The 12146-nt window shown below is 41.2% G+C and overlaps 1 protein-coding gene across 5 annotated transcripts in view; it reads right to left on the bottom strand.

Annotated features, from left to right (window-relative positions):
• The window catches only part of LOC123768546 (uncharacterized), a 50801-nt gene extending 40740 nt beyond the window's left edge, over positions 1-10061 (bottom strand). For 2 of the 5 annotated variants that reach the window (XM_069336340.1, XM_069336342.1), the window contains exons 1-5: positions 9740-10060; positions 9131-9335; positions 7482-7604; positions 3535-3628; positions 8-161 (exon numbers count right to left, since the gene is read on the bottom strand). In XM_069336340.1, coding sequence (XP_069192441.1) covers positions 8-161; positions 3535-3628; positions 7482-7604; positions 9131-9317 — 558 coding nt within the window. In that variant the 5' untranslated portion in view covers positions 9318-9335; positions 9740-10060. Of the gene's footprint in view, positions 1-7; positions 162-3534; positions 3629-7481; positions 7605-9130; positions 9336-9739 lie in introns of those variants that run through there. The other 3 variants (XM_069336343.1, XM_069336344.1, XM_069336345.1) reach the window with 3 other exon arrangements.
• Positions 10062-12146: the final 2085 nt, after the last annotated feature.

Genomic DNA, 12146 nt, shown 5'->3' with positions numbered 1-12146 from the left:
ATATTACCTCTTTTTTAGATGTGATGAATGGTGTTCTAGCACCTGACCATACAACAAAGTCATTGGCATCCCTAGTTAGCTGTAGTGCAGGTGTGGCATTAAATAAATCACAGACAAGCAAGTCCTCCACGTTTTCCTTGTAAACATCAACACATGTCATCCTGTACATGGACCTAACATTAGTTGCTAATAAATAAATATATATAAATAAATCAATTTTTATTCAGGTAAGGTACATACATACAACGTAAGATACAAAGTTGATGGATTTATATATAGAGCTAGTACATACAATGCCTAAAGCTACTTTTACGCAAAGCGTTTCGGGCAGCAAAAACATTAAAGACAAACTTAATACTAATTGAGTTTAACCCTTAACATGCTCGGGGTCTAATATCCTGCTATCCACACAGGCGCATGTCATTTTGAAAAAAAAAAAAAATTTTTTTTTTTGCTAATCTGTTAAGTTCTGTTCACTGATCACGGGAAAAATAAAAAAAAATTCTATTGTACTTACTTTTGTTGCAATAGAGCCGAGAAGCTCTGCGATGACGTCACAATCTGCATGGTCGCTCATGCAGTACACGCCCGGGAGATGTTGCGCGCGGTCCTCAAACAGCCAGAGTTGCCACAAATATATTTTCGCGCTATTTATTTACAATGTCTAAGCGCATTTTATCTAATTTTTTTTCACTAATTGTGTTTCAAATACTGTTTGAACATATTTTGTATCAATAATTGTTACATATTTGAGTATACACAGGCGCACACAAATGTTTTCAATTACGGCAATATAATATGTCATTACAGTCTATTATATTATATGTTCTGCTTATATGTTTACATATTTACACACTCGCACACGCTATACACACTTTGAAGCACACTTAGAAGATTTCTAGACTGTGGTAGTCATTGAAGCAGTCGACAGCACATAATGGGATACCACACGTTTCACACCATGTTTGCACAAGCTTCCGTTTCTTGTCTCTACGTGTCGTTGTTTTACACACCAAGCAATCACGTTGGGCTATTGCACGCTTCACACCAGGTGGCAAATACTTAAGTTTGTGTGCTAGGAAGCCTTCAGTGTGAGCGAGGCGTGGAGTACCAGCATGCTGCAACAGTGGGTTTATGATGGGCCGCTGAATACCTGGGACATCTTTTGCAAACTTTCCTAATAACTGTATTGCAGCATCAAATACAAAGTCACGGAAAGTGGGCTTACGTCCAGTTCTCACAAGGTACATGTTGAAACAGTTCAGCATGCTCATGTCCACAAGATGGAAGAACACTTTTTTCGTCCACCTACATGTCTTCCGCACACACTCTGCAGTGCCAATCATCATGTCTGATTTATCAATCAACCGCATGTTGATATTATAGTCTAAAACACAGTCTGGCTTATATAGTGGTGCGTTTGTTTTATGGCTCACTTTCCCACTGTTCACCATTGTTCCATCATGAATTGTTGTCAACAAGTTCACCTCTCTTTTGTCTTTCCACCGAACTGACAGAATGTTATCACTTTTCCTCCTCTGACACTCACCAACTGCAATGTCGTTGTCAAACACAGGCATTTCCCTTCGTTGTGGCTTTACTGTACCAACCAATCCGGTTCTATTTTCTAGCAAGAACCGAGCTAGCAAGGGACTTGTATAGTAATTATCTGTGTATAAAATGTGTCCCTTGTTCATCCACGGAGCCATGATGGTCTTCACTACACTCCCCGAGAATCCATGTTCGTCGTTACCGGGAATGTCTACATCACTAGCCGAGTACAGAATCATGTGTAACACGTATCCTGTCTCACAATCACAAAGAACAAAAAATTTCAGGCCAAATCAGTTTCGTTTTGAGGGAATGTACTGTTTGAATGGAACACGTCCCTTGAAAAGTATGAGAGATTCATCAACCACCAGCTTCTGTGCTGGTACGTAAAAATCTCTGAATTTTCCAATAACATCGTTCATGTAGTGCCTCACTCGCCACAGTCTATCATCAGGTGTTCGGTCCTGAACACTTCCAAAATGTAGACACCTGAGGAGTATCTGAAACCTGTCTCGTGACATATATTTCCCGAATAAAGGTGTTGGTATTGTCTTGTCCTTGCTCCAATAGTCATTTATTGCATGTTTGTGACAGTGCTTCATCAACAAACAGAGTGCCAAAAACACATACATTTCCGCCACTGTGGTATTTTTCCAACGCTGCAGTCGTGAAAATTCTGTGATTTCCCTCTCAATCAGGTAAGCAGCATGCAGGTTCGTTTGGTGTACAATGTATTCCATGAGTGGTTCATCATAGGATGCTGTAAAATATTCCATCTCAGCCATGTCCTCACCTTGATTAGGGAAAAGGTTTGTAATCCCTACATCTTTATCGTCAAAGTGAGGAATATTAGGAATAAAATCGTCACCATCACTCCACTCAAGTACACCAGGCGTCCTGCGAGATGCAGAGGAAAGACGGCGAGGAAGCGATGCATACCGGCGACCAGGAGCTGAATACCGTCTGCGAGAAGCACGGCGGCTACGTGCACGTGAGGTGGGTGCACGTGAACACGAGGGTCTTGGTCCCTCATGTGGTGCCATGCGGTGGCGCTTGGCTGGGCGAGATGCTGCTGACGCGACAATTTCTCGCCCAGTTACACCACTGGTACCAGCCACAGGCTCAATAAAACTTTGATCTGAGTCACTAAACCCAGAGAAGGAGTCACCTCCCTCTGACTTGTCACCCTCAAACAGAAAATATCCACAGGAACTGTGAGGTCGTGGTAGAATTGGGGTAGAAAATGGGCGAGGAGGCATGGGAGAGCGTATAGGCCTCGCCATGGCATGGCGGTCATTCTCACTTTCACTGCTGCTGCTACTATCTCCCGACAACTGTGTATAATCCTCATCGTTGTCTGAATCGTCAAACACACTTTCTTCACCTTCAGAGAATAATTCGTGGGCTATTTGCTCTGGGGTGAGGGACTGAGTGATGCGTGCTCGTGAGGCGTTTGACCGTGCGCTCGCCATGGTGACTCTCGCTAAACTGAGGCCTCCCATGCCATCGGAGCGTGAGCTGGATTTTTTTTCAAAATGGCCGCTGTTTACTAGAGCCCCTGGGCAGCGTATGGGACCCCCAGCTACACCGCGGGCCATTCAAATCGTGCGCGGTACCCATACACTTCATATGAAGTGAAGCGCAGTTGACTGGTAAAACGATTTACACTTCATATGAAGTGATGCGCACTTTAAGGGTTAAAGTATAAAATGTGTTGAGAACAAATAAAAATAAAAATAAGGGGGGAACATGGCTGAAAAAGCAGTACAAATACAATTAGGTCGACAAACACCGTTGTTTAAAAAAACAGACATGGGTTGACAATAGAATATATAGGTCTCTACAGGAAACATATACTGTAGCTATCAAGTACACAATCAGCCTTTTTAGTAATTTCTTTAAAATATATTTATTGCTAAGGATGTATTACCAAGAACTAATAAAAATTATTCAGTACAATATACCAAAACCCTATTAGCTTACCTCAACACACACGAAGAATTTGTTAAGGTCCTCAAATAGTTCATGATATCATTGATGGCCAGGTGGAAAAGTTTCCTGTAATATTTGCTCTTGCCTGTTCAAATATATATTTATAGTAAATTTGACAATTATATTAAATGACAATTTGTTCAAATGATATCCAACTGTTTCTGACAGGGAAAGCCCCTTTTGACTCCCTAAAGCTAGGAGCCATCTTGCTGAGATGGCTCCTAGCTATTAGGTCACATCAGCTGTAGAATTCTGTTTGGCCTACCAGGGACCAGTTCCAGAACCTGGTCCTCTTACAGAGGTACAGGAAGTAGGTGACACTCCTCCACCCCACTAGGAATGCATCCAGAAACTCAGCAAACCAATACAGACCACTACTGGGTTCAATGAGACCGAAGCCTCAAAACCACCAAACGACCTCCCAAACAATGTAAACAAACTATCAAATCTCTTGAAACAGGCACAAGTTTGTTAGCTCTACTTCTACCAGTGGGAAGGGGGGAGGGGGGCAGAGCTCCCAGTGCCCAATGGTCTACTAACTCAATTCTGTCGCTGATGTAGACTGTAGTGTACATCTTCTGTAGATGAGATACCCGGCTATGCCCAGGTCTCTCCCACTCTTCTCTTTTTTTCCCCTCCCCTTATCTTTCAATTCCTTTCCCTGTCTTCTGTCTCCTGCCCTCTCCCACTCTCTTCACCCTCTCTCCAAATCTCCCAACTCTCCACCTTCTCTACCAATCTCCTCCCTCATCCCTCCCGCCTACTATCCCCCACTTCCTCACTCCTCTCATCTCTACCTTTCTTCCCCCCCCCCTCCCTCTCCTTCCCTCTTTTCCACCATCCCCATCTCTCTCAGGAAATTTAATATAAAGAAGCACTGAAACTGATAAATAAGTACTGTATATGAATAACACAAACTTTTATTTTGAGCTTGACTTCATTCAATTTAGAAATATAGTACTCTTTTAAAATAAAATATAACCAAAAACAAACATGCATTTACCAAAAGCTACCCAAATCTACACGTTAATAATTATTATTATTAGGTTAATAAAACATCTCGCAAAGCCAACAGAAGGACGTGTCGTCGACAGTTCACTCCATGGGAATGGAACTAAAGGGAGATAAACTGTCCAAGAAAATGTTACACACACCACACACATTAACAACCTGAAGAACCAAACCCTGATAAGACAGAAGCCAAGCTACACAAAGAGCTCAGCTCCAAAAGGAAGGACTGAAGCAACTCACAGTTCAGCAAATGAACTACCAGGAAGAAGTTGAAAGGGCATCAGAGGATGGAGCTCGAATGAAGACGAAACTTCCGAAGGGCATGCCATACTGCTGCAAACTCACATGCCATCCTGTGTGCCCAATAAAGTGAACTGACCACTGACCATGGAAGACTGGTGAGCACTGGTTACTGAAGCAACAGCAAAGACCAGTCTGTTCACCAGTCTTCGTGGTGTAGTAGTAAGACACTCGCCTGGCGTTCCGCGAGTGCTTTGTCATGGGTTCGTATCCTGGCCGGGGAGGATTTACTGAGCGCAAATCCTTAACTGTAACCTCTGTTTAACTCAACAGTAAAATGGGTACTTGGTTGTAAAAACGATTCTTCATGGGGGGTCGTATTCCAGGGATTTGCCCGAAACGCTACTCGTACTAGTAGCTGTACAAGAATGTAACTCCTGTATATATCTTAAAAAAAAAAAAGACACAGTGGCAGAGAAGGAAAGTACCACTTAACCACACCCCCAAAAAGCCAGGAGAGGAAGCTGGTGAAGCAAGAGCCAATGAAAGGCAGATGAGGTGCTGAATGTAATGGTCTCAGCAGTGACAAAATGGGTGGAACCAGAGGACCCAGTATAAACCCTGCCCTGTGCCTAGCCCTGCCCAGAATAAACAACATGCAGGCAAAGTTAAGACTCCCACGACTGCTTGAATAACAAATGTGCCATAGTACTCTCTTTAATCCAACATCAGACAGCAATGCTGCTGCAGGCAGAGCAGAGATGCATGAATCAGGGAAAGAGGTCACTGACTGGAAATCTCAAACTAGGCCCTTAAAATATGCATGGAACAAGGGCAGGCTCGACAGGTCAGTCCATCATGAGCCACACTGTAGACCCACAGGGGAGTTACCATGGCCTGAAGCATTGTTATCAAGCAGAATACCCAGGCACTAGGGATGCTTTTCCAAAAGAGCAGACACTGAATGCAGCCTACAGGATAAACTTGGCCATGAAGGATGTCTGTGGTGTGCTGTATAAACAAGCATGTGAGCAATAGCATACCCCACAACAAAACAAACAGAATACCCTAACTATAGGGTCCTACAAAAAAAGTCACAAACTTGTGCACTACCCACAGTAAGGCTCTCTACCCAAGTGATCTGGCCCTCTCAGGGGCAAACTCTCGAATACACCAGAGAAGTCACTCTGTCAGTGTGGGGAGAAACACTAAACACTTTGCATGTGGAAGGGTTGTTCTAAACACATGCAGTTCATAGCACAGATAAAATCTATTCCATGCAAGAAGTGAGGTTTGTAAATACATGCTTGTGAACAAATACTGAAGGTTAGGAACGATATACAAACATATGGACCCTACAGAACAGAGCCCAAAGGATTCCCTTCAATTATCTTTAAAAAGAAGTAGGACTCGCCATGGTTCAGTGACTCACCAAGGTCAGATTGCTCCAATCAGTGACAGGATGGACTCTTGCTGGCCCAGGATCCCCTTAGGCACCACACTAGAGTTCAAATTAAGTTTTGAGTGAACCATTTAGATGTTCTTATTTAAGCATTCATTTGTGGAGTTGGTAGGCTGTTTTAGCGATTCATTTTATGTGAACCTTGCAGTAGTTTATACTGATTCACCAACTTTCTGGATGTTTTTTTGGTGCGGGTGAAAACACCAATCCCCAGCTCCCTGTGCCTCTGAGGGAGCCAGGTTCTGACTTTGGTCCCTGGTAGGCCAATAGCACTCCTATGGCTGATCCAACTCAGTAGAGGGCAGCATCTCTGCGATATGGCTTCAAGGCATCACCAAGGGGCTCTTCCAGAAAAGTGAGAATGATGTATGAGTGAATATTACAAAAACAGGAATGGAAGAAAATAAAAAGACAATCTTGTCTTGAAAATCTAGAGGCAGGAAAATGCAGTTATTGTAGAGTACATGTTATACCATCTGTTAAACTCTTGGTTACTATGAACTGGCCTGAACTGCCTGCTATATTATTAGTATGCAGCAATAAATTATTTACTGTGTTTCAGTTTAATAATAAAAAAATTATTATTATTATTATTTATTATTATTATTATTATTATTATTATTAACTGAACAAATCCACAAGGGGCGTGATGAGAGTGGCACCTCAGTTGACTAAGGCGCAGCTGGGAACATCTCGTGCGTAGGTTCGAGCCCTCATCAAGGCCCTTGTGGATTTGTCATTTGATATGTCACGCTATTGTGATTTCTGGGTATTATTATTATTATTATTATTATTATAAATACTTATTTATAAATCAAAATATGCACTGGTCATATTTCATTGTACAGTACTGATACAAGATAAAGAATTTTTTTTTATTAGGCTGAACAGAGTTCTTATTGTTACTGTGACAACTACCGATTTGTTTCCCATTGTCGGAGACATGAAGCCTGTACTTAACCTTATCGAGGTTCCCTTCAGTAAACTACTGACCTTCCTCAGTATACAACCCACAGCAATTGCTTAATGCCTTGGCACCTACAGTACAGTATTTACTGCTAGGTGAACAGAGGTATCAGGTGAAATGCAACATTTTCCAACTGTCTTTGTCCTACTGCAGGAATCAAACCAGTCATAGACCAAAGAGCTTTAGTAAATATTAATTGCAAAAACAATTTCAGTACTAATAACAACAGAACAGCCTTTGATTATATATTTTGATTACCTGTACGAGAGGTGCCATAAAGAATAACTGCACCACTAAACTTCTTGTAGAGGAACTTTTTGATCAAACTCTTCACTGACTCCTCATACATATACTCATTTGACTTTCCAAAACAGACTTTATCTGAAAAAGTTATAATGCTATACAGTAATTCCAAACTGGAACAAATATCTCATGAATAATTTAATCTCAACAAATGTTAATACTGTACTGAACTGTTAGACTAGGCCTACTAACTATTTCAAATACAATAAGTCTAAGTACAATGTATAGTTTCCAAAAATTCATATCCATACTGTTCATAAAAATCATACTATCAAATATGAATATGACAGTACAATATACAGTACTGTGTATCTCATTACTAAATTGAACACGGATTATTATTTTGGAACATCAAATAAATAATAATTATTTGGCAACACTTACAAACTATGGGGCAACATCATTCAAAACATAAATACTATGTACTTTGCATGATAATAATTTTATAATAATTTCAGATTCAGATTCAGATTCAGATGTTTATTCAGGTAAGGTATATACATACAAGTGATGTTACATTAATGGATTGATATATAGATAGAGCTAGTACATACAATGCCTAAAGCCACTATTACGCAATGCGTTTCGGGCAACTTATTTATTGTGTTGGGGAACAGGAAGCCAGAGTGTGTGTGTGTTCATACACGTTAGGCTTTTATCGAGGTCCCCCCTTCCCCCCAGGCCGAATAAATGACCCCACCCAGGATGCAACCCCACAAGAACTTGAGTACCTACTTACTGCTAGGTGAACAGGAACATTAGGTAAAAGGAAATGTGCCCAACCATTTCTGTCCAGCCCGGGATTCGAAACCGGAATTCTCGATTGTGCATCGAGAACGAACCCAACTGAACTACCTGGACCCCAAGCTTTGATGATGATAATTTTATTCACAAGAAGGTACAATGGGTGGGTGAGATTACATAAAATTGGTATTATTACATTCTTGCAAAACCATTAACACCCATAGCATTTTGGGCAGGTTCTTAATCTAACATATCAGATAAGATGAAAAGGTACATTGTAGCAAAATTTTAGATCAACATATAACTACAATGTTATATATATATTGACTGAGGTGATTACACTGGTGAAGGTATACCTCTTAAGTACTAACATTGGAGAAGTGGGTAATACAAGATACAGGTGAATTTGAAACATGGTAGGAAACTATGATAATGAAATTAGGTACTTTTTGGTTTCAGTTTAGAATAAAGCACAGGTTGGAAATTTTTTTAATTCATTAAGGAGTGAGTTCCATAGACTGGGTCCTTTTATTTGCATGGAGTGTTTGCACAGATTTAGCCTGACTTTAGGAATATCAAAGTGATATTTATTTCTAGTGTGGTGGTCATGGGTTCTATTACACCTATCAAGGAAAAGTTTCAGATTTAGAATAGCATTTAGGAACAAGATTTTGTACATGTAAATAGCACATGAGAATATGTGGAATGAGTGTATGTTTAGCATGTTAAGGGACTTAAACAGAGGGAAGGGGAAACAAGTCCAATGCATTATCAAGATGGACCAGTTTCAGCAATTTCCCCTGGTTAGGATTTTCATATGATAAACATAAAGGTACATAAATACAAAAAACAAAACTTACCAAATGTATATGTTCTCCCTACAGGAACACCAGAATCAGGATCTACCTGGGTGACAGAGTGGTCACTGACTTGCTTCCATTCCACCCTAGCATTGATTTGAGGGCCTGTATTTATATACACAAACACCTCTGAATTAACTCTACATCCTTGCTTTTCCTTATACTTGTGCCTTTTACTTGTGGGCATTTTTCCTGTTACTGGAATCTGTAAAATATATTATGTATGCATGCAATTACTGTATAGAAAATTTGAGACTAAATATATTGTATTCACATTGTACAAACATGAGTTACGATATGATATAGGTATGATATGATGGCCTCATCTTCAGGACATGGCTACGTTAGAGAAAATACAACACTAGGCGACAATAATCATTTCAGAACTAAGTCAACTCTCATACCAGGAACGGTTGAGAGCTACAGGGCTAACACTGCAGGGCTCATGACAGGGCTCATCTCATCGAACCCTTAAAAATACCGAACAATTTACCTTGGAAGATGTTGATTCAGACAATTTCTTCAAAAGGTCATATGTAACACAAACAAGGTGCAATGGTTTCAAGTTCAACAAGCCACAATGCAAGACTAAAAACAGATGATATTTACCCCAAAGGGTTATAAACCCATGGAACCGCCTACCCGCCGAAGTCCGGTGGCAGGGTTTGTTCGTCGGTCTCCACCAGTCTCCGTGGTGCAGTGGTAAGACACTTGCCTGGCGTTCCGCGAGCGCTGTGTCATGGGTTCGTATCCTGGCCGGGGAGGATTTACTGGGCGCAAATCCTTAACTGTAGCCTCTGTATAACAAAAAAACAGTAAAATGTGTACTTGGTTGTAACAACGATTCTTCGCGGCGGGGATCGTATTATAGGGCAGGGTTGCCAGATACAAATTGCTGAAAGTAGCGAGCTGACGGTCAAAAAGTAGCGAATTTGTAATAGGAGTAGCCCAATTTTTTGTTGTGACTGATATGGGTTTCAAAGTAATATTTTGATATATAGAGTGCACTACACGATGTTAATTGTTTTATTCGTATTATTTCTGCACACACACACATACATACAAAAAAAGAAACCCGGATTTCTAGCAAACATATAAACATAGTTCACACATATAAACATATAAAGGGAGCTCTACAAATCAAGGGACCCAGAATGTGGAATGACCTTCCCAATCATGTTAAAGACTGCACCTCTCTCAACCAGTTTAAGATAAAAACTAAGCACTACCTAATTAACTCCCTGTAACCTACCTTACCCCTATATTGTCAACTCATGTCTGTTTTTTTAAAAAACGCTGTTTGTCGACCTAATTGTATTTGTGCTGCTTTTTCTGCCATGTTCCCCTCTTTTTTATTTTTATTTTTATTTGTTCTCAACACATTTTATACTTTAATTTCAATTAGTATTAAGTTTTAGTTTTTAATGTTTTTCCTGCCCGAAACGCTTTGCGTAATAGTGGCTTTAGGCATTGTATGTACTAGCTCTATCTATAAATATCAATTTTTGTATAACCTCTTGTATGTATTTTACCTGAATAAACATTTATTTATTTATTTATTATTTATTACAGAGCCTTAGCAAACAAACCTGGAGCACTAGTACACAAACAACCGCTGAAGCACAACCATGCACGAACCGAAGCCTGACCATGCACAACCCACAGCTCAAGTGACACCCCCGGAGCCCGACCAGTTATTTAACCGGAGCCCGACCAGTTGTGTAACTGAAGCCCGACCAGTTGTGTAACCAGACCCTGACCAGTTGTCTAACCTTAAGCCTAGCAAGTATACATCTCATCCAACCCCCACAAAGCTAAACAGTCCCAGAGCACAACCAAGCTCCATTCCTAGCTCGACCAAACAAAAATCTCATTAGCCCTACCTAAAATCCTCCACTTGCCCAAGAAACCAACTATGGAGCCATATCAAACAATTGAACTATATAACAAAAAAAGAAACTCGAATTTCTAGCAAACATATAAACAGAGCCCTAGCAAACAAACCTGGAGCACTAGTACACAAACACAGCACAACCACGTACGAACCGGAGCACATCCATGCACAACCCAAAGCCCAACAAGTCACATCCCTGGAGTTATGTAATCGGAACCCGACAAGTTGTGTAACCGAAGCCCGACCAGTTGTCTAACCGCAAGCCTAGCATTAACAAATCAAACAAACAACTTCTGGATCACAACCATGCACAAACTGAAGCCCGACCATGCACAACCCACAACCCAAGTGACACCCCCGGAGCCCGACCAGTTGTGTAACCGAAGCTTGACCAGTTGTGTAACCGGAGCCTGACCAGTTGTGTAACCGCACGCCTAGGTCTACTTATACTGTAGCTGGTGCGCCCCCACATGAATTATTGCATCCAGGCATGGAGACCTCATCTTCAGAAAGACACAGCTGCTCTGGAGCCATGTCTCACCAGAGCTATGGAGCTATGTCTTAAGACAAAAATCATACCAGAGCTTAGTCATCTGTTGTATCAGGAACGGTTGAGGGCCACAGGGCTAACAACACCACAAACCAGGCATGACAGGGCTGACTTCATAGAAACCTTTAAAATACTAAACAATTTGGAGAATGTCGATCAGGACAATGTCTTCAAAAGGTCAGATGTTACACGAGCAAGGAGCAACGGGTTCACACTCAACAAGCCAGAATGCTTTTTCACCCACAGGGTTGTAAACCAGTGGAACCGCCTACCCGCCGAAGCAGTAAACGCCAAACCTCTGCTGGGTTTTAAAATAAAGCTGGAAAAGATCAGAACAAATGGGGGGACCTTTGACAAGCCGCCGGCTTACTGCCCTCATCGAGGCCACTAGTGTTAGTGCCCCTCAGGTAAATTCAGTTCCCGGAGGAGTGTCCCCGCTCCTTCCTGTCAGGAAGTTGTTTATCTATTGCAGTATCATACTATCATGCAAGAGGAGCCACACATCTATGGTTCATCCAATAATATCAGCAGACTTCTAGATGTTACTACTGCTCGGCTTAGACTCCGTTACA

The sequence above is a fragment of the Procambarus clarkii genome, chromosome 35 (genome assembly GCF_040958095.1).
Source record: "Procambarus clarkii isolate CNS0578487 chromosome 35, FALCON_Pclarkii_2.0, whole genome shotgun sequence".
In the NCBI taxonomy this organism is placed as follows: Eukaryota; Metazoa; Arthropoda; class Malacostraca; order Decapoda; family Cambaridae; genus Procambarus; species Procambarus clarkii.
Note: the sequence above shows the minus strand (reverse complement) of the source record. Positions and strands in the feature narration are given on the sequence as shown.